Consider the following 23882-nt stretch of genomic DNA (forward strand, 5'->3'; position numbering starts at 1 on the left):
TAATAATCATCTATTATGTAGCCAATATTGTGACAAAAGAGAATAAAAATAGAAAATCAGTAAAAATATCTGCTCTCGCAGACTTTATCAACTAGTTGGGGAAGTAAAATAAAACAATTAGTGGAGTACTAAACTATAAAGTTTGACCATAAAGGCAATGACACAAGAAAGACTGATTGATGTGGGTCTGAGTAATTATGGAGGGAGTTAAATTTGATTTGGACCTCAATTATTTTGGGCAATGATTAGGAAAGGCAATAAGGAAGAAAAGTAAGAGTATTTGCTAAAGAATGACCTATGCTATTAGTGAAGACAGTGATCTTGTTTAGAAGAATTTAATTTGGATAAGAATGGGGAAAATACACTAGATATGACAGATCTAGATTACTGAGCACTTTAAAAGCAAGGGAAGAGACTGAACTTGCTAGACTAGATGAACAAAGGATACCGTAGAAGCAGGTGAGCAACAGGATAAAAGCTATTTCCCATAAAGGACATTTCAGTTGATTACTACTCTTATCAAGTCCTCTACCCCACTCCTTCCCCCCGAATACATCTCAACAAAAGCCCCTGCCTTCCATTTCCCAGAGAAAATAAAGCCCATCAGGCAAAATTTTCAGTTTCCAACCCAATCTTTCTATGTCTTCACTTAATTCAAACAGCAAACATTTATTAAGCCTTTACTGTGTGCTAAACAAAACACTGTGCTAAGAGGAATTAAAAATAAAGAGAAGAGTCCCTAATTCTAAAGGGTTCAGAATCTAGTGGAAGAGGCAGAAGAATAAACAAATTATTATAAATAACATAAATAATAATGATACAAATATGTTTTTTCAAGGAACTATGAAAACAGGGAAGAAAAGAGGGTAATCAAGTATTTAAAATAATGGAAAAAGCTAAGTTGAATAATCAAAGGCTTAAAAAAACAAACGGAAAATAGGCAAAGGCTTGAACAGGTGCTATGAGAATGGAGAAAGAAATGTCTAAATCTAGGAAGATAGGGAAAGATGACACAGAGGAGGTAACATTTGAACCAACTGGAAGAACAAGTAGGAACATGCCAAGCACACTGGAGGGGCATGGGCAGTTAGGCAGAAAAAAAAGCCCAGGGGTATGAAAGATTATGGCTAAAATGAAGAAGAGAGTAGAAGATGAGGCTAACGGGTTAGGCACTGATGCAGTTCACTGCTGACCAATGCCAACCAAACTCTGGGATGTCTCTGCAGTTATAGCTAACTTTCTAGGTTAAACCGTGAAATTCACTTTTTTACCCTCTGTATGGTGAGCCTCCTTAAAAGACTCAGCACAAAATTTCACAACTATTGCTATAGAAATTGTGTCCTATAACTACCTGCTTTCCTCTAAACTTTGCCCCATGTGCTTTTCCCAGAGCGATTTTGCTGTTATAAATATTAGTCTTGAGTACAACTGTATTTTGAATCCTCTGAGTCCCTCCAGCAAATCACAGACCAGGTAGGTAGTCTTGGGGACTCTAAATCTACCCATACTCTGTGCAACATTATATAGAAATCTAAGGTGCAAGTGACATTGGTATAGTGAATGAAAAAAAAAATGAGTCATCTTGGTCCTGTTCCTCTTTTTCTTCCACATCAACTATCAAATTCTTTAGGTTCTTCCTTAAAATATCTTATGAATTGTCCCTTCCTTCTTACCTCCCACTGCCACCTGATAATCTCCCTAAAAGTTCAACTTCCTGATGTCTAGCCCATAATTACAAATTTCCAACAACTTTTCAATGTCTACAAGATAGAAGTCCAGCCTAGCACTCAAAGTTTGATATAGTCTACCCTCTCTAATTTCAGAGTTCATTGCTCTCTCAGCAAATGTCCCAAATAAATCACACCTACACATATGACTTTGATCATATCACCTCTCCCATCTGGAATGCTATTCTCCCTCCCTTTCCTTTTCCAAGCCTACACACCTTTCATGGTCCAATTTAAATCCCACTTCCTCCAAGAAATCTTCCTTAATTACCAGCACCTACGCTCATCTACCTGTTTGCTTAGTTTTGAAAGTACTCTTTTAAACAATTAAATGTTGCCTTGGATAACTATTTTATATATATGTACATTATACTCCTTGAATTAGTTAATCAATTTACAGATTTATTCAGTCTAGTGATTTTATTTACGTTGTATAGTCTGCTTTATTTCCAGTAAATAGGACAACCTGGCATATAATTAGCAAATAAAAATTACTGGCTGGATAACTGAATGAGAACAAAGTATGTATCATTCATTTCTTTTTCACTCCCTTCAGACTATATTGCAATATGATGGAATATCACAGGTTAGGGGAGAAAACTGTCTGGGATGATCCCCGAGTTTCTGGTTAAATGTAATTTTTCAATACTGAGAAGACAGGAAAAACTGGCTTAAGGGGAAGAAATTAATAAATTCAAATTTCAGTATGTTCACTGAGACATACCTAAAGGATACTCAAGGAGAGGTATCCAATTAGATATAGGACTCTGCAGCTCAGGAGTAAAGACTGACCTAGACACTGAGATCTGGAAGCCATGAAAGCGGTAAGAGCAGCGTACAGCCTAAGAGATCAAGTACAGATACTTGGTGACTATAAACAGAGTGGCCAAAACCCACAATGAAGGCTTGAAAAGCCCAGAATTGAAGTCATAGAAACTAAGGGGAGAAAATATTATATGAAAGCTGCAAATGCTACAAAGTCAAAAAATTATAGAATTAAAAAAGAAAACTAGTTCAAGAAACACTGAATATGTGTTTAAACTTGGACTCTATTGCAAAGTGGAGGCATGACTTCAAATCCAGGCTGTAAAAGTTTTGGAGACCAAACAGTTTTTCTTGTTGTATGTTTTTTCTAATTGTTTTCTCCCAAATAATAATCTTTTATTGTTAATACTTCCTAACATTTTAAAAAGCAAAAGACAACACAGAAAATTGATAAACTGAAAGAATTAGCAACACTGGGCCCCCATTCCTACATGTGGCAACAACAGGGTAAAGCTGAGCAGTCTTTGCCCCCTTTGAATGAGATATGTTTTCCCCAGGTTTTATTTTTCCTGCTTTCACTTGGTCTTCTTCATTTATTTTATGAGCTAATTTCATGCAGACATTTACGACTGAACTCTGACATACACCTCCTCCCCCCCCATGACTCAATTAAAATGACAGTGAATTTTAATTGATAGTGAAGAATCTGTAACAGGTATAAAGCCTTAATAAACAAAAAAAAAAATAAGAAACCAAGAGAGATTTCAAACAATTTCCGGAAAACAGAAAAGGGCTGAAAGAGTACTGATTAAGCAAGGCAGAAGAAGCAGCAGCCTAAAGCACAGATGAAGGAAGTCACAGTTCAGGAGACAGTTTATTTGCCTAGCAGCATCCTAGAAAAATTGCTTGAAAAGAAATCTAACATATAATAACACTGTGTGAAAAAACTTACAAAACAGGAGGTAATGCAATAAATGCAAACATTATGATACATTTTCCATTTCACAGACCTTATTTAATCCTGTCTGAAGTAGCATAAGTTTGTTGTATTCCTCTGTTACTTTGTTGAGAAGAGTTTGCATATTTTCTTGAAAATCTAGATGACAAACAAACAATTATAATAATTTCACTCCACAGTAAAAGTCTGCTTCCTTCAGTATTATTCATCTATTCATAACTTTAGAAATCCTGCTAGAAGTAAACTTCACAGATTTAGTAATCAAAAACTAAAATTTCATTAAAGCAGTAAAATAGCTGCTACAAGGATATTTTGACAATTTCATATTAAAACACATTAATTTCTCTTGGTATTCATGAATTTGTACATATTTTGTTCAAATGAACAAGAGTAAAAAAATTTTTATCTGTGAAGAGACACCAAAAAATTAACTGAGGCTATAATTTGTAAAAATAAACTAACACAAGATTCCTATTAAGATAATTTTGTCTTTTATGCTTTTAAAAAGAAAAAAATTGACAAACAATTCAATAAATATAATATTTTTTAAAGGTTTGGATCTATGGTATAAAATTAAGGAAAGAATTATAATTATGAAAAGATGGGAAAAGAATAGTAGATAATGAGACAAGGAAACTTGTAGACAACTCCAGTTCTCGTTATATCACAATTATTGCATTACAAAAATTAAAATGTATATTAAAAATGAGATTTCGTGACTCTGAAATGAAAAGATATTGAGATGATAAATTGGCTAAGTGATTAAATCATGATTAAAGGTAAAAGTTTATCATCAATTGAAGAAAATTAAATACGCGTTTAATAATGTGGTAAGCTTTTTATTACCTTGAACTCTGTGTCTGTAATCTTGTAATTTTAGTTCTTCCTTTTCAGTAGAATGCACGTCAGAACTCTCTCTCTCTCCTGCATTTTCATCACATATTAAAGCAGGAGTATAATGTTCACCAAGGACATTGCAAAAAGTCTGTTAACAATAAAATCAGGTATTTTATAAAATTAAAATTTGATTTGTGCCTCTAAAGATCATTAAACATTATTTTCTTGTATGTCAAAGACAGTCAAAATGGCACAGGAAAATAAAAAAGAAAACACTCTTCCATACATCAAGTCAACCTGCAAAAGAAATCAACTCTAAATCTATATATAGGACATAATATTCTTACATCAGGAAAATATCGATAATCTTCACTAATCAAAACTATAAATTTTTTCTCCTTTCTTTTAAATTTTATTAAATTTATTGGGGTGGCAATGATTAATAAAATTATATAGGTTTCAAGTATACAATTCTATAATACAACATCTGTATATTGCATGTGTGTTCACCACCCAAAGTCAAATCTCCTTCCGTCACCATATATTTGACCCCCTTTACCTTTTCCTACCTCTCCCCCATACCCTTTTGCCTTTTGGCAACCACCGTTCAGTTGTCTATGTCTATAAGTTTTTGGCTGTTTGTCCTGTTTGTTGCTTTGTTTTATATCCCACATGAGTAAAATCTTATGATTCTTGACCCTTTCCATCTGACTTATTTCCGCTTAGCATGATAATGTCAAGATCCATCCTGTTGTCACAAATGGCAGTATTTCATCTTTTCTTTGAGTAATATTCCATTGTATATATATGTAGCACATCTTCTTTGTCCAATCATCCATCGAAGGATGCTTTGGTTGTTTCCATGTCTTGGCCACTGTGAATAATACTACAATGAACATAGGACTACATATATCCTTGTGAATAAATGTTTTTAAATTTTAAGGTAGAAACTCAGAAGAGGGATTGCTGGTTCACATTGTTTTCCATAGTGTCTGTACCAATTCACATTCCCACCAGCAGTGTATGGAGGGTTCCTTTTCTCCACAGCTTCTCCAACCCTTGTTATTATTCATCTTATTGATGATAGCCATTCTAACAGGCATGAGGTGGTATCGCACTATAGTTTTGATTTACATTTTCCTAACAGCTAGTGAAGTTGAACATCTTTTCAAATATCTGTTGGCCATTTCTATGTCTGCTTGAGAGAAGTATCTGTTCAGGTTCTCTGCCCATTTTTTAACTGCCCATTTTTTAACTGCCATTTTTTAAGAGTTGTTTACAAATAGCTTCTCTCATTTGGTTGCTTACCTTTTCACTTTGTTGATGGTTGCTGTGCAAAGGCTTTTGTTTGATATTATCCAATTTATTTAATTTTGCTTTTACTTCCCTTGCCTTTGAGGTCAAATTCAAGGTCCATAAGTTTAGTACCTATATTTTCTTCTATGCATTTTATTGTTTCAGGTCTTATATTTAGGTCTTTGATTTGAGATCATTTTTGTATATGGTGACAAATTGAAGACTAATTTAATTCTTCTACGTATGGCTTTCCAATTTTCCCAGAACCTTTTATTAAAGAGGCTTTCTTTTCTCTGTAGTTTTGGCTCCTTTTGGCTCCTTAGTCAAAAATTATTTGCCCATATACATGTGGGTTTATTTCTGGGCTCTCAGTTTTGTTCCATTGGTCTGTGTGTCTGTTTTTCTGCCAATATCATGCCATTTTGATTACTATTGCTTTGTTGTATAATTTGAAGTCAGAGAATGTGATACCACTGGTGTTGTTCTTTTTTTCCCAGAGTAGCTTTGGCAATTTTAGGTCATTTATGGTCTCAAAAATCTAAAGATTTTTTTTGTTCTATTTCTTTTAAAAATGCCATTGGGTTTTGATTGAGTGCATTAAATCTATATATTGTGTTGGGTAATATAGCTATTTAACTATGTTGATTCTTCCAATCCATGAACATGGACTATCTTTCCATTTCTTTGTGTCATTTTCAATTCTTTTAATAATGTCTTGTAGTTTTCAGTGTATAGGTCCTTCATATTCTTTGTTTATTCCTAGGTATTTTATTCTTTTTGTTTCAATTGCAAAAGGAATTGATTTTAGTTTTTTTTCCCCTAAAATTCCATTTTTAGTATACAGGAACATAATGGATTTTCATACATTGATTTTGTATCTTGCAACTTTACAGTATTTATAGTTTCTAATCGTTTTTGCTAAAGTCTTTAGGGTTTTCAATATAAAGAATCATTTTGTCTGCAAAAAGTGACAATATGACTTCTTCATTTCCAATTTGGATGCCTATTATTTCTCTTGTCTGATTGCTCTGGCTAGGAATTCCAGTATAATGTTGAATAACAGTGGCAAGAGTGGGCACCCTTGTCTTGCTCCTGATCTTAGAGGAAAAGCTTTCATTTTTTTTTTTTTTAACCACTGAGTATGATATAAACTGTGGATTTGTCACACATGGCCTTTATTATGTTGACATATTCTGTATCCATTTTACTGAGTGTTTTAATCATAAACGAATGTTGTATCTTGTCAAATGCTTTTTCTGTATCTACTAATATGATCAAATGATTTCTATCCTTTGTTAATGTGGTGAATCATATCGATTAATTTCCATATGTTGAACTATCCCTGCATCCCTGGAATGAACCCCACTTGATCATGATGTATTATTTTTTAATGTATTGTTCTATTTGATTTGCTTGTATATTGTTTAGCATTTTTACATTTATATTCATTGGAGATCATGGCCTATAATTTTTTTTGTGTTATTCTTGCCAGTTTTTGGTATCAAGCTAATGTTGGCCTCATAAAATGAGTTAAGATGTATTGCCCCTTCTTCAATTTTTCTGAAAAGTTTGAGAAGGACAGGTATTAAATCTTCTTTGAATGTTTGGTAGAATTCACTAGTGAAGCCATCTGCTCCTAGACACTTAATTTTTGGGAGGTTTTTGACGATTGTTTCAATTTCTTTACTGTTGAATTTAGCTTTTCCAGTTCTTCATGGTTCAGCCTAGGAAGGTTAAATATTTCTAAGAACTTGTCCATTTCTTTTAGGTTATATTGAACTTGGTGGCATGTATTCTTTCATAGCTTCCTTGTAAGGTCCTTTGAATTTCTGCGGTCTGTCGTAACTCCTCTTTCATTTCTGATTTTGTATGAGTCTTTTCTTTTCCTTAGTGAGTCTAGCCAAGGGGTTCATCAATTGTATTAATCTTTTCAAAGAACCAACTCTTTGTTGCATTAATTTTTTCTATTGTCTTTTTGTTCTCTATTTAATTCTGCTCTAATTTTTATTATTTCCTTCACTCTGCTGACTTTGGCTTCATTTGTTCTTTTTCTAGTTCTTTAAGACGTCATATTTGGTTGTTCAATGAGATTTTTCTTGTTTCATGAGATACACCTGTAATGACAGAAACTTCCCTCTTATTATTGCTTTTGCTGTAGCTTACAAGTTTTAATATGTTGTACTGTCATTCCCAATTGTCTCTATGGATAGTTGGATCTCTCTTTTTATTTCTTCTTTGACTCAGTCATTCTTTAATAGCATGTTGTAGTTAATTTCCAATTACAAAGCATTGTGGTCAGAGAATATGCTTGGTATGATTTCAATCTTCTTAAATTTGTTGAGGATAGTTTTGCCTCCCGACATATGGTCTATCTTTGAGACTGTTCCCTGTGCATTAGAGAAAAATATATAATCTGTTATTCTGGGATGAAAGGCCCTGTAAATATTGATTATGTCCATTTGGCCCAATGTGTCATTTAAGGCCAATATTTCCTTATTGATTTTGTTCGGATGATCTACCTGTAGCTGTCAATGGGGTATTTAGGTCCCCTACTATAATTGTGTTTCTGTCAGTTTCTTCCCTTAATTCTGTTAGCAGTTGCTTCTTTATATTTTGGTGTTCCCTGCCTGACTGGGTGTATATGTTGATAAGTATATGTCTTTCTTATGTACTGTCCCCTTCATAATTACAAAATATTCATTTTTGTCTCTTGTTATATTTTTTATCTTGTAATTTATTTTGTCAGATAGCAGTACGGCTACACCCACTTTTTTTCTGGATGCCATTTGCTTGGAGTATCATTTTCTACTCTTTCACATTGAGTCTGTATTTGTCCTTGCAGGTGAGATATGTCTCCTGAAGACAGCATGTGGTTGGGTTTTGTTTTATAATTCAATCCATTACTCTGTGCCTTTTTATTGGTGAGTTCAGTCCACAGTTAGGGTGATTATTGATGTATTGTGATCTCCTATAGCCATTTTATCTTTTGTTTTCTGATAGTTCTGTGTCTTCATTGCTTCTTTTCCCTTGTGTTTTGGTCTGTTATTTTAATTTGATGGTAATCTATGATGTTTTCCTCTGTTTTCTCTTTTTTATGTTGTGTCTCAGTTCTAGATTTTGTGTATGGTTACCACTAGGCTTATGCAAATGAAAGATGCATATATACACACACACACACACACATATATATATATATACACACACACACACATATGTGTGTGTGTGTGTGTATATATATATTTAAATCCTTTTCTTCTGAATGCATCTTACCTCCATTTCCCTTTGCAAATTCAGACCTTTACCCACTGCCCTTTTATGTTACAGTTGTCACAAATTATCCCTATTTATGCTGAGTTAATTTCCAAATTGCAGTAGCATTGTCTTCTCTTATTTTAATGCTTTTACCTCCTTTAACCTTTATGTTATATTTAAGTGTATAAGACTCTATTATGAATAAGGGTTGCAATTTCCTGCTTCTATTAGTGATCTCATAGTTCTGAATCATTTTTTTCTTTTTGTTTCAGGTAGAAAACTCCTCTTTGGGAATATTTCCCATAATGCAGGTCTTGTGATGGTAAATTTCCTCAGCTTCTGTATGTCTGGGAAAGTCTTTATTTCTTCTTCATATCTAAAGGGTAATTTTGCTGAGTATATTATTCATAGCTGGTAATTTCTCTCTTTCAATATTTGAATATATTATTCCACTCTCTTCTAGCTTGTACAGTTTTTGCTGAAAAATTTAATGACAATTTAATGAGATTTCCTTACAGGCTACCATCTTCTCTGGCTGCCTTAAGAATTCTGTCATTAATTTTTGACAGTTTTAATATAATGTGCCTTGGAAAAGACTTTTTTGAATTAAGATAATTAGGTGTTCTGTTTGCTTCTTGAATTCAAGGACCTAGCTCTTTCCGTAGGTTTGGGAAGTTCTCCTTAACCAGTCATTTGAACAGGTATCTGTTCCCTTCTCCCTATCCCCTTCTGGTACACTCATTATTCTTATATTTCTCTTTCTGATGGAGTCAGATATTCTCGTAGTTATTTTTTTTTTTACTCTCAAGTCTCTTTCTTCTTCCATCTGTGTCATTTCCATGTTTCTATCTTTGATATCACTAATTCCTTCTTCCATCTATCTGGTCAGCTCTATTTCCTTGCTAGTTCGTTTTTCATCTCTTTTATTGAGTTATTCAGTTCCAGAATTTCTATTTGGTTCTTTTTCAAAGTTTCTATTTTTTTTAGTGAAGTACTTCATTAAACTTGCCTATTTCTTATATCACACTGTTTTTCAAAACAGTAATCTTGAATTCTATAATTTTAATCACATATTTCCATTCTTTAAGTTTATTTGCTCCAGATTTTTCATTTTTTCTAAACTGCCTTGTTACCTTGGTTATTCACGGTATTTGATGGATTAATTCTAGGCATTTATGGGAATGAAATATTTTTTTTTAAAGAGTGATATTTCTCTATTCAGCAGGTTGATAAGACATTTTTTTTTTTTCCAGGAGGTGGCACTGAAGTGCAAGATTTTGTTTTCTCTTGCAGTGTTCCAGCTTCTCTGATCTCTATGGGGCGGTGGGGAGGTGGGCATCAAGTCTGTGACCAGATCGCCTCAGTCTCAGGGTATCATTTCCATGGGGAAATGTGTTGGGCAATGGGGTTCTGAGCCCATAAATCTCAGCGCTGCCCTCTGCAACCAGAGGCTGCCAGCAGAGCTGTATCTGCCCAACGTATCCCAGGAACCGCCAGCTGGGTTCAGCTGTGATGGGTGGGGGCAGAGTAGGCTGGGTGAAGCTGCTGGTGTTTGTAGCTTTGTTCTCCATCCAGTAATGGCAACTGCCAGACCTCAGCTGTCTCGTCTCTGTATCTCCACCCGTCAACAGGGTTATCAGCAGTGTGTGTCTACTGCCCTGGGAGGAATGCTCTGTAACCTGACATTCTCTACTATAACTTCTTCTGGGGCCCGCTGTTGGCTCTGAGAGGGTGTGGAGAAGCGAGCTCTGGGAGGGTAGGGGGAGGCGGGAAAGCTCTGAGGCTTTGTTTTCTGCCTGGCAATGGTGGCTGCTAGACCATAACTACCAAATCTCTGTGTTCCATCTCTGCCCCGGTCACTGGGTTCAGCCATAGTACATGCTGATCACTCAGGCAAGAATGCTTATTATACCTCTCCGCTCCTTACGCCTGCAAAGAGTACATGCTGCAACCTGATTCCTCCCCTCTTCTTCTCCCAAGACCTGCAGTAAGCTCTGGCTCGTGTTTGCCATCTCCGTTCTTCTCCCCTCCTTCCATCTGTTTGCTGTGATTTGCCTACCTTCAGATGTTTCGATATGTGTTATCTCTCAGACGTATTTAAGTGTTGAGAGCATCCTTTGTTAGATTAGAGCTGCCCAACTTGTAACTTCTGATGTAACTCTTCTAGTTCTCTGCTTCTTTCTAATAATGAATATATCTTATACTTTAATTTACCACTTTCTAGCTTAGATCCTATTCTGATGTCATCTCTGTAATCTCAACTACCCTTGAAAAAACACTAGAAGACAAGGACGAAAGTTTAAAAATGATGACTAGAAGTCTACGAATTCCATAGAAATTATATCAAGTAGGAGAGTACATTCATACACTTTTCTATAACAGTAGTTTTCTGTGGTTTATATATACACAAAAATTAAAAATATTTGACACATTACTGTTTTTTCCTCCTGAGCAAGACAATTCTAAAATTATTTAATAACAACATAGGCTCTATAATCATTTGATAAGCCCTCTAACACATGCCCTCTCCCACAACTGGAAATATCAACAATTTCTAGACTTAAAAGTCAAATTGTTTATTGCTGCTATTTCTTAAGATTCACTTAAAAGTTAAACTCTATTGCCAAATAACAACAGTTTATTAAACTTTCAGTACCATCCTTAAGTTGGAATTTTATCATATTAGAGTTTGGAGAAAGCTGAATGATCACTCAGTTTACAGATAAAGAAAAGGATTCAGAGACATAAATTAGTTCACAGCAACATCAATAATTAGTGACAAAACCCGGTTTCATGACAAATTCTAGAGGGGCCCTCCATTACAAAAAGCTGATTCATATTTCAACTTGAGATTAGGGGTCAGACACATTAATGGAAGAAAAAATTTAAAGAAGTCAGTTTATAGATGAACTCTTGTGACTTGGGCCCTCTTTCCATATTTACTGTTGATAAACAACGAATATAAACCTGAACTCTTTGGTGGAGGGAGAGGTAGAGGATGAAGAGTAGCTGAATGAATAAAGGCTTTTGGTGTGGTTATTTCTGACTCTTTTCTCTTTCTTCTTCTTTTTTTTTTTGCAATACTGTTTTTTGAACGATTTTATACATAATCAGAATTGGTAATGCAGCCTTCACCTGTCCCAACTAAACCACCCTTCTCTCCCTTCAATTTACAAATAAATACACAGGCTGGACCAGACATCAGGGACAAGCCTAGGAATATAATTTAAATTTTGAACTACTTCATTTATGCAGAAAAAAGCTTATCTGTTAGCTAGCCTTGAAAATACTAATATTTTATATTATCTCCATTTTTTTATAGAAATTGAGCATTTCATATAGATTTGAAGCTGTGTCCCATTTTATTTGCTTTTCTTTCTGCCCAGATGTGACTACTCTAGCATATGTTTTTATATTTTTCTTTTGAGATTTATTGACATTAGTACACATACTAAACATGGCTAAATGGTGTTCCATTGAATATATATACACCACAATTCATTTATTCCTTTGCCTGTAGATGGAAATCTAAGTTGTTTCCAATTTTTAACTTAATATAGACACTCCTGAAATCAATATATCTGGTTGTGCACATATGAGAGCCTTTCTAGCAGTAAAAGACTGGGTTGTGGGAAATACATATCTTCAACCTTGCCAATCTGCTTCTTAAGGTGATAGACTCCTACCAGCAGTGTGTAATTGGTATAATTAGTTTTTTTCACTTAGCCACCAAAGTGGGCAGGGACAGGAAATAGACCTGTTTGAGGCTTCACTGGTCCAATGCTTTCTTATTAGCCATATCTGTTGTCTGTTCTATCGCTGACATAATTTACCTAAATTTCTTTTGTTTCAAACTTATTACCAAGAAAAATCTTAAATAATCATTTTAAACTTAAAAACTCAGGAATATTTTCTAAGTGCAATACTGAAGTGAGATAGCAGGGAAAACCAACTTGGATGATTCTGCTTATCAAATTAATAGTAACTCAAAATTTAGCATTTTGTTTAAAGGTACTTTTAAAAAGTTTATTCATTTAAGTATACTTGGTATATAATCTTATACTGGTTACAGTAGTTTCAGGTGCATAATATAGTGATTGGACATTTTAATACCTTACAATGTGATCATACCATTAATTCTAGTAATCATCTGTCACCATGTACACTTATCGCAATATTCTTTTTAACTAACATCTCACCTGTGTAAAATAAAAGCATTCTTCAGACACTGCCTTCTGAAGTTTTCCAATGAGTGTTCGTAAAGGCTTCACTTCATCACCTAATGGAAGATCTTGCATTAAGACATTCGATTTACATAGTTAAGTACTACTAACATATTAAACCTATGTCAAATGGAAGCTTCCCTGAAATAACATTAGTTTTAAATTCTTTATTTCTTTCAAAGTTATTTTTCACTGCTCTATGTTAACTGTCTCAGATAATCAGTAGAATTTTCAACTTCTATAAAACGGTATAAAGTCATAACTTAGAATATTTTTTACTGCAATCCAATGTAAGAAATAAATCATATGTCATAAACTATTATATATATCCATGTAAAACAAAAACTTCACAAATTTCAGTATTTACTCTTTATTAATGCCATGCACTTCAATGTTTTCTGTTCTACTCCACTCTTTATTAAATTCAAACCCAAAGAACTCCTGAAAAGTGAAAAGTATGGTCTTCTTATTCAAGCCACTCTTTAAATTCTACTCTTCAACAGAGCAATTCCATGGGACAAACTTATGAACCACCTCATTCCCACAGGCAGACCTGTCAAGAGCGAAAGCCTAGAGATGACTTGAATAGAGGATGTCTACTTAAATCTATTTAAGATTCCTTAAATGTTTTTGCTTCCCATAGTACCATCTTAGTCTTTTGGCTCTACAGTCTCCCAGGACATCTCATTCTTGTCCTTGGCCTCAAATGACTTGATTTCCAAGTCTTTATCTTGAGCCTAAATCTCCCTCTTGAGTTTCAGACTTCTAATTTCAACTGTCTAATGGACATCTCCTTCAAAATCAACAGGTATTTTTAATTCCATATGTTACAAATTGAATTTATTATTACTCAAGCTAGAAGCTTAGAGATCACTCAATTCCTCTCCCTTTTACTGCTAAAGTTAACTGCAGACTACAGTCTACTTCTTTAACACATGAACTTTCCTTTCCATCCTCAATGACACTTAGTTCAACATCTTACTATTTATCAGAATTACTGCCAAAGTGGTTTAACTGGTCTCATCACTCATCTCGCCTCCTCTAATTTCCTCCAACAGTGTCATCTTAAAATAAAAATCTTACTATTTTACTATTTCAAATACTGCAGTAGGTTTTATCATCAATAGCATAAAGCTTAAATATGCTTCAGTGGGGGTATATAAATTTTTTTCTGATCAAGCTCCTGCCAATCTTTTGGGCTTTATCTGCTATTACTTTTTCATACACCTTGAATTCTCAATTCTCCAAAATGATGCAGTCTTTCACACATCTATGTTTAAAGCTACCCTAAAATTCCAACCCTCTTATTCCTGCCCACTGCCTCACCCTACTCATCCCCCTAGGAAGTACCAGACTTTTCTCCTCTCCCCTTCCAGTCATTCTATTATAGAAACTGTCCTATTGTTTTCTAACAGTTTTATATTGCTTTCCCACTGGATTGTGACTTCCTATGGGAAAATCAATCAGTGATTTTAGATTTTTCAAGCACTTTATGAACATCCAATATTATGAACCAATTAATCCAAGACTGGGATATACAGTTATTTTCCTCTATGGGTTCTAACACAAACACAAAATCACAGAATGGTGGCCTCTAAGTGATAATTATTTGTTTCATAGTACTTATAATCTTGTCAGAAACTATTTACCTGTTTGTGTTTTTATATTCTGTAGCTCTAACTGGTGTATTTTCTGAAGTTCCTTGATCTTCTCCTCTTGAGCAGAAATAAGCTCCTCTTTAAGACTGCAAAGAGCTTTATCTTTTTCGTTTTCCATGTATTCACGAACCTGATCCACATGAGTTGAATAAACCAGAGAGAGGCATATTCGTTGAGCTTCCATCTGTAGTCTTAAATCATTCTTAAAGTGAATGTATATACACATTAGAATAATTTTAAATGACAAAACAAATAATTTCTATTTTCTTGTATATACTGACTACAAAGGGGAAAATACATGAATTACAGTTTTAAAAAATTCATATAAGAGAAGTGAAGTCTAATTTAATTTTTTTCACTTTTCATTCTGTTGCATTGATCTACTTGTCTTTTTCAAGGAAATTAGCACAATGTTTTAAACTTTATAGTAAATTTTGATATTTATATAGCTAGTATGACCTCATCTTTGATTTCTGTTCAGATATTTTAAATGTAGAGAAACGCAAAGAATGTAATAACATGTATTCACACCCCAACTTAACAAATACTAATATTTTGTCTTTTGTTTTTTTCATTGCTCTTCTCCCTATACACTTCTATTTTGGCTTACAAAGGAAATACAGATCAAATTTAATCCACTATATTCTCATTTCTCCTTCCCCAGAGACAACCATTACTACAAATTAGCTGCAAGTCCAGTCCACTTCTCATACTATCACTTTTCAATATATTTGTAAAGAACTCACTATATTTCGTGTTCAGAATTTATATAAATGGTGCAAAATGGTATTTATTTGTAAACTACTCTTCTCAGTCAATATGCTTCTGAGAGTTATCCATGTAGACACAGGTTAATTTATTTTAACTATAATATAGTATATATGAATATACCATAATTTGTCCATTCCTTTTCTGGAGATCAACTGGATTATTTCTAATTTTTTTACATTTCAAAAAATGCTGCAATAAATTCTTATATATATCCCCCTGTACAAATGTGCTGGTGTTTCTCTAGTGCAGTGGTTCTCAAACTTTAGCATGCATCAGAATCACCTGGAGTGCTTATTAAATCAGTTTGCTGGGCCCCTCCCCCAGTTTCTAGTCCAGGAGACCTGGTGTAGGGCCTGAGAATTTGAATTTTAACCAGTTTCCAAGTGATACTGATGTTGCTGGTCAGGGACCACACTGAGAACCACCCAGAAATGCCATTTCTGAGTCACAGCTAATGCACATCTCTTGTATTAAATTTTACCAAATACTTTTTACATAATTGTACCACTTTACACTGATATTTGCAGGATATGTTAATACTCATCTATCTCCCTTATATACTCACCACACTTTTTACTGAGACTTATTTTGCAATCTGATGCATATAAAATGTTCTTCTATTGTTGCATCAATTTGTAAGGTTCAAAGTATTTTTTCATGTTTATTAGCCATTTTAGTTTCCTATTCTGAGACACATGTCTATTTATATCCTTTGTTCACTTTTATATTTTTGGACCTCTTCTTACATTTAGTATTCTTTACCCCTGCTTGATATTAATCCTTTGATTTTAATATATGTAACAAATATCTAATCCTACTCCTTTTGAGGTATCATTTGTAAAAAAGATACAATATTTATCAATCTTTTCCTGTGTATGTTTATCTTCATTAAAAATCCTTCCCCATCAAGAGCCTAATTTCCTTTTATATCAATGTCTTTAACCAACCTGGAGTTATTTTTTCTGAAGGGTAAATATCTAATTCCCTAACTCCCCACCCTCAATAGCAAAAGCAAGTTTTCCAAAAAGCACTCATTGAAAACAGTAAACTTTTCCTGCTGTTTGGCTTCTTCTTTAATTTCACTCACATCTTCTCAAATATCACCTGAGGTTTTCCCCGTCCTACCCTATATGAAAAAAAGTACTCATCACCCCGCTTCTGGTAGATCTCTGTCCTCTTACCACACTTTAATTCTTAATTTTCTTTATAGCACTTATTGCCATCTGAGATGTTATATATTTATTTGCTTGACTTATTTAATGTATAATGCCTCTAAAACATAAGCTTTATTCTTTATTGTCTATTTTTATTCACTGTTATATCCCCCAGTGTCTAAAACAGTACCTGGAATATAGTAGAGGCTCATTAAATAATATTAAATGTTAATTTGTCAGGCCTCCTCTTCCACACACTAAAATTTTACAAGTATGTGAATATCTTTCTTGGTTTTCTATTTGTCCATCTCAGCATCAAAACCATATTATTATAATTTTTTTAATGTCTTGATATCAGATAAATTTTTCTAAAATTGTCTTGGCTGTTCTTGGATATTTACTCTCCTACATAAATTTTAGAATCAGTTTTTTAAGATTCATGGAAAAACCTTGTTGGAATTTTCATTGGAACTACAATAAATGTAAAAATTAATTTGAGAGAAATGACATCTCTATATCTCACTATGAATATGGTATATACTGCCATACAGTCAGGTCTTTAGGTACTTTAATGTTTTATAATTTTCTTAACAAGTTCATACATCTTATGCAGTATTTAAAATTCTGTCTCTTCTTTCATAACCTTTATCTCTTATATCTTGTCATACTGAATTGTATAGTAGCCACAAGACAATGCTAAAATAGTAAAGTAGATAGTGGGCATCCTAGTGCTATACCTGATTTTAACAGGATTACTTCTAAATTTCACCATTAGAAATGTTATCTGCTAAGTATTTGATGAAAACCATTACTATGGTCAAGAAATTTCCCTCTATTCCTAATTTCCTAGTTTTTTAAATAATTGTTAATTTTTTATGGATTATTTTTCAGCATCTATTAAAATGACATGGTTCACTTGTACTATATATGAATGTAGAGTTTATATTAATGAATTTTTTATATGTTGAACTATGTTTCCATACCTTGAGATAATTTGCTAATATTTTAATTAGATTTAATACCCGTGAGATTAGTCTGTAATTTTCTTTTTTCGTACTGTTCTTGTCAGGTCTTGGTGTCAATATTATACCAGCCTCATGAAATAAACTGGGTGCCTTTTCTTCCTCTCTTCCTTCTCTTCCTCTCTTTCATCGTATTTTAGTAAGTGAATATATATTTTTTTCTTTAAAGAGTTGGTATAACCCACTTATAAAATGGCGTATTTTTTTTTTGGTGTATTTTTTTTTTTCTGGTGTAGTATTTTTGACTGAAAGAGAGTGTAAACTTCCATTTCAAATGCTTTAATGATTATTGGTTTATTCAGGTTTTGCATTTCTATTTGAGTTAGATTTGATAATTTATATTTTTCCAGAAAACCATCTAGTTTACCTATATTTTCAAATTTATTGGCATGTTATTTATAGTATTTTTATGATTTTTAAAAATCGATGATACCTGTACTTAGGTTCTTATTTTAATTGATTTGTTTACAAATCTTTTGTTTTTCTTTGATCATCTTCTTTGAGATTTGTCTAATGGCTCTAATTTACTAATCTGTTCAAAGAATAAGCTTTCAATATCCTTGAAAACTCTCTCCCTCTTCTGGTTATTCCAAGTTCCTTTATTTGTTTTTAACTCTATTATTTCCTTCTACTTTCCTTGAGTGTATATACTCTGTTATTCTACTGAACTGATAACTTAATTAATATTTCTTGTTTGTAAAATTGCTATATTTAAAGCTAAAAATTGTCCTCTATATGACGTCCAAGAATTCTACAGTACTTTTCTTTTTCAAAAATATTATTGGTTCTTCTGCATTTATTCTTCCTGAACTATAAACTGATTAAATCAAATTTCAAAAACTTTTCATTATAATTTTGATTAGGATTACATAAAGCTTATGGATTTTTTCTAGAGATATCTGGCATTTTACAATATTAAAAATATCCCACTGATGAGTCTTCTCACTTACTTAAGTTTCATGTCCTTCATTAAAGTGTTTTAATTTTATTAACATTGGTCTTACACATTTTAGGTTTTTCATATTTACTATACACTAAAGCTTTTCAGTTCATTTGCTTAAATTTTCTAGGTATTTAATTACATATGTAAATTATGACAACTATGTTTCTCTCCATTTTTACCACAAACTTTTTGTCTTTTCATTGGTTAGGACCTAAAGAACAATGATGAATACCAAGTGACAAAAGCTATCCTGATCTTGTTCCTAACTCTAACATGAAGGCCTATGCTGTTTCACTGTTTGTTCTTGATGAATTAGCTTTTTGTTTATTCTTCCTTTAATTCATTCATTTAAAGAAAAAGCATTAACTGCCTATCATGTGCCAATCATCACTCTAGTCCCTAGCTATACAGCAGACAGGGTCCTTGTTTTCAAGGAGCTGAGATTCTAATGGTTCCTCTTATAGTTTCTAAGCTCTAATATCTGTTTCAATTCTAATCATTACCTTTAATTTTACACATAAATACTTCAGTCTATGCCTTCCTCCAGCATCAATAATTAATCAGTATCAGTAACATTCCTACCACTCCTCCTTCATTCTTGCATCCCAACAGTAACAAGACTTCTTTGATGTTTTTATTTTTCTCCATCTGCTCAAACTTCCTACTTCTATTAAAATAACCTGGAATTGTACTTCAAAATTATTCATTTGTTACTTTTCAATTAAAAAAAAAATCTCTTAACACCTGTATTTATTTTGGTTTCAGTGAGAGATGGCTGTTCTATTTACTAAGCTTAGGCCCAAGAGTAAAAGTACTTTTTGTGGCCTCAGCATTATTTCTAAGCTTATTTAGATTGCTCTTAGGTATCACTGTTGTGTAAATTAATGCCCAATTTCTTCTGTGGGCCTCTCCCCACACACAGATCTCACTCTCCTCCCCACCAATGAGGGGGCTTGTCTTCGCAGTGATGAGTGGGTAGGAACAGTTTACAGGCTTGCCTCCCTTCACTTTCTGCAAGTGAATGTCAAGGGGAGGTTATCTGAATGTCACTGAAAATGTCTTTAGTAGGGAAAATAAAATTCTTACTGAGAAAATTTGACCCTTTTGACAACTTCAAAATCAGGTCCTCTCCCAATAATGCTTTTTTAAAAATTTTAAATGATTTTTAGGAGTATTTAAATTAAATTAAAATCAGTTCATGGTTTTGAAAACAATTCTAGATATTTAACAAAGCATTAATAGTTGAGAAGTTTGAATTTCTTATCTCTATTAAGATGGAAAATACTTTACATTTGATCTAACATCATAAATATGAACATATTAGAAAAAAACTTTCCAGTGGCTTGCAAATGTATATAGAATAAAATCTCAACATCTTACAAAGTTTGTAAGACTTCCCAAGAACTGGACTCTTCTTCATTCTCTTCTTCTTCCACTTTCCTCTTAAACTCAACTAAACACACTTTCATTCTGTACCTCAGACTCATCTATGTTTTCATAATTGCTCTAATTTCCTTGTGGCAGGCTCCTCCCTGTCATTCAGATCATGGTTCATGTCAATTCCTCGAAGAGAACTTTCCTGACCACCCTATTTATTCCCGTCACCACCACTGCCCATCATTTTCTATTACATTATCTGTTTTTTATTCTTCATAGGACTTACCACTATTTCTAACTACTCTACTTGTTTCCTTGCTTACTGCCTGCCTTCTTCCCTAGAATATATGTTCTCTGAAAGAATGAATCTTCTTTCTCTTGTTTTCCACTGTACTCCTATACCTGGCAAGAGATTCAATAAATACTTGTGGAATTTTTCTATTATTTCTAATATCAGTATCTGGCAAATATAAATTGTCAGGAGTGATCTATTATTACTCATTACATGTATTCTTTAACAGTATTTAGAGTAGTATTTTTTCTCCAAGTATAACAATACTCATAGAAAAATCTAGGACTTAAATTGAGATTTTTTTTTCAGAGAAATATAGTTTCCTAACGACTGAACAACTATATAGTGTACTAAAAAGTTTAAGAGTAAATTTTCAGTTGTGGAACCCTGAAAACATCAGTATGAAATGAAATTCTGAAACCCTTAGGATTGTAACAAAATATTTAAAAATAACTTTTCTAAAGCTTAGATTCTCAAAAATCTTATTTAAACTCTTGCCTTTCCAAAAAAAATGTGAACCATTAACTATTTTTTCATTTCCTGAGCAGAATGTACAACACAGAATAACTGAAAGAAAGCCAACAATGTTTAGGAAAAACTAGATAAAGAAATGATAAATAAATGATAGGCCCAAATGAGACTTATATTACATTCACTTTCATTCTCCCATAAGGAGGTTATGTTTTATAAGGATAAAAACATTTTTTAGTAGAAAATGTACATACCTGTTCTGATTTAAGCACACTGAGTTCCTGCTGCAATTTATCATTTTCACTTGGTTCAGATGTCCCAAGCAATGATTCATTTGTCACTGATGGCAAGTGATCCAAGAACAACTGTTCTTGTTTGCTTTCTTTTCCAATAGCCATATTTTCAAAAGGTACTTTCCCATCCTCCATTATTTCTGATTCACTAAAATCTTTATTTATTTTTGAAACTGACCCTCCAGAATCCCTGCTTGTTACAGTCACAACTCCATCTTTTAAAGAGCTTAACTGAACATCACATACACTTACATTTTCTGTCCTAGTATGGTTAATTATGATTTCTAGCTCTCTACATCTCAATAAAACTTGCTCTTTCTCTTGCTTTAAAGATTTAACTTCTTCAGTCAGATTACTAATTTCACTATGTTTTTGTTTTAATTGTTCAGAAAGATCAGACAGTTTCTCTGACAGTTCTAATTTTTCTCGCTTGGTTACCTCAAGTTTTTCCATAAGTTCTGTTGTATCTTTCTCAACAACCTCACCAATTTCCAATGGTTCTGCTATAAAAGTTTTGTCATCATCAAAGACTGAACTTTTAATTTTCACTGTAGTTGGATTTATTTTCTGCAAATGATGAAGCTCTTCACCAAGTGCTTTAAGCTTACTTTTATACTCTATTTCTTGTTTATTTTTACTGTCTTCTAAATCATTTTTTATCTTGAGAAGGCAAGCATAATCTTCCTGTAACTCTTGATAGTTAACTTCAAAGTTTTTTTCAGCAAATGAAAAAGTGTTCCTTTGTTTTTCAATCTCTTTGGTTAGCTGAATACATTGTTTTTTGAGGTCCTCATTCTCCTCTGTCAGTATTTCTATTTCTTTTTGCCAGCTACAGTCTTTGGATTCGGAATTAATGGAGTCTATGAAAAGTAGTCTTTCTTCTTGGTTAACAGGAGTATATATTTTCAACATGTCTTCAAGGGCTTTCTTTTCATCTTTAAGAATGCTATTCTCTGTTTCAAGTTGTGCAAATTTTTCTTGAAGGTCATCCTCTTTTTCTTTCATTTGTTTCTCCAATAATTCAGTTTTAAGTTGTAATTCTTGAACTTCTTGTTCAAGTGTACCCTTTTCCATTTCTTCTTGTCTGAGTATTTCAATTTCTTTTTGAAGTTCATTGATTTGAAGAGTCATTTCTTCTGATTTTGAATTCACAAGGGACTGCTGTAAATCTTTTAGCTTTGAAATTTCCAAAATTAATTGATTCTGCTTAGTTATCAAATTGTCTTTTTCAAACTGCATGGTTTCAATCTTTTGACTCATTTCATTCTGTAAGCCATCTATCTGCTGTTTATAGTAAGTACCTAAGTTATCTTTAAGTTTTTCAATATTTATTCGATGTTCAATTTCTAAATCTTCCTTCAGTTTGGAAAGTTCTTCTTCATGACTAAATAGAAGCTGTGTTCTCAGTCTCTCTAATTCAGCTTCTAGTGATTCAGCCATTCTGTCTAACACAGCATTCTTTTCTCTTTCTAACATTTCAAGTTTTATCTTATAATTTGTAACTTCTGCTTCATGTTTTAATTCTAGTTCCTTCCTAGATTCCGCTGCAGAAACAATCTCAGCTTTCAAATCTTCCACTGTACTAAGGGACTTGTGTGCTTCATTGAGTTTACCTTCTTGTTCAGCTATTGTCTGTCTAGCTCTCTGAATTTGGTCCCTTGCAAAGCTCAATTCTTCAAAAAGGTCTTCAAGCTGTCTCTGTAGAGCAGAGTTTTCTCCTGAAATTGCTCTTAGTTCTTCTTTGAGTTTTTCCTTTTGAGAGTTAGAATCTTGCAATTTTATATTCAGTTCATTTATTGCCATATTCATTAACTTTATTTGATCTTCATTAACTGTAATATTTGGATATGATCTCAAAGCATTATCCATTTCTCCTTTATGTTGCGTTTTAAGTTCCTCTATCTGTGACATATGTTGTCTTATTAACTCTTGTTTCATCTGCACTATCTGCTGCCCATACATCTCATCCAGCTCTGCCCGGAGTTGTTCTAACTTTCTTTGTGTTTCTTGTTCCACTCTTTGCAGGACATCAGTTTCAAATTGGCTGTCTTTATGGTTTTTCTTCTGAAGTTCTTCAACTGTCCCCATTAATTGTTTTATTTCCTCAGAACACTGTCTTTCTTTCTGCTTGGAATTAGTCAGCTCTAATTTAATATTTTTTATCTCTTGGTTCTTTTGTACAACCTGTTCTTGTAATTCTTCCATTAATTTGTCAGTAGCTCTGACTTTATCCAGTAGCTCGAGAGTTTTTTTTTCTTCTTCTATTATTTTTGTATTTAATTCTTTGATAACTGCCTCCTTTGCTTGTATCTCTTTATTTGAGCTTTCTATTTTTTTATCTTGTTCCTTTAAAAATAAAAAAAATGAAAATATAAAAATGACATTTTTAGTTCCTGGCAACATATGTCACTTACTCCATTACCAAAAGAGTGATAAATGTTTGCTTTTTTTTTTTTTACCTAATTCTCAAGAAAGTGACTGCTGGGCCTGTCCCACAATTTTTTCCAAGTCAATGAGATATAACTTATGCACCCAATACTACTTTTAAGCAAATATTACAGCAGTTTTGGCTTTCTTGGAAGAAGTTTTTCTTACATTACTATGATTAAAAATTTAAATTTAAAAATGTAGTCGAATTAAAATGTGTCTAAACCATTATATTTTCATCTTTCTTATTAAGTGATCAACATTCTAAGCATTTAGTATTTTCTATAGAGTACTTACTACCTACTCTTTATAGTTCTAGAAGAAACTCTTAAAAATAAATCGAGGTTCCTCCCATGTATTCTAGTGACCTGAAGGTATTTGACGGGTAAGTGCTGTGAAAAGAGTAAAACAACAAA

The 23882-nt window shown here is 33.1% G+C and overlaps 1 protein-coding gene across 1 annotated transcript in view; it reads right to left on the reverse strand.

Moving 5' to 3' along the window:
- AKAP9 (A-kinase anchoring protein 9) overlaps positions 1-23882 on the reverse strand; it is a 152363-nt gene that overhangs the window by 81491 nt on the left and 46990 nt on the right. The window contains exons 8-12 of the mRNA XM_023532572.1: positions 21001-23385; positions 14708-14918; positions 13035-13114; positions 4297-4435; positions 3503-3588 (exon numbers count right to left, since the gene is read on the reverse strand). Coding sequence (XP_023388340.1) covers positions 3503-3588; positions 4297-4435; positions 13035-13114; positions 14708-14918; positions 21001-23385 — 2901 coding nt within the window. The remainder of the gene's footprint in view (positions 1-3502; positions 3589-4296; positions 4436-13034; positions 13115-14707; positions 14919-21000; positions 23386-23882) is intronic.

The sequence above is a fragment of the Pteropus vampyrus genome, unplaced genomic scaffold (assembly GCF_000151845.1).
Source record: "Pteropus vampyrus isolate Shadow unplaced genomic scaffold, Pvam_2.0 Scaffold4, whole genome shotgun sequence".
Taxonomy (NCBI): Eukaryota; Metazoa; Chordata; class Mammalia; order Chiroptera; family Pteropodidae; genus Pteropus; species Pteropus vampyrus.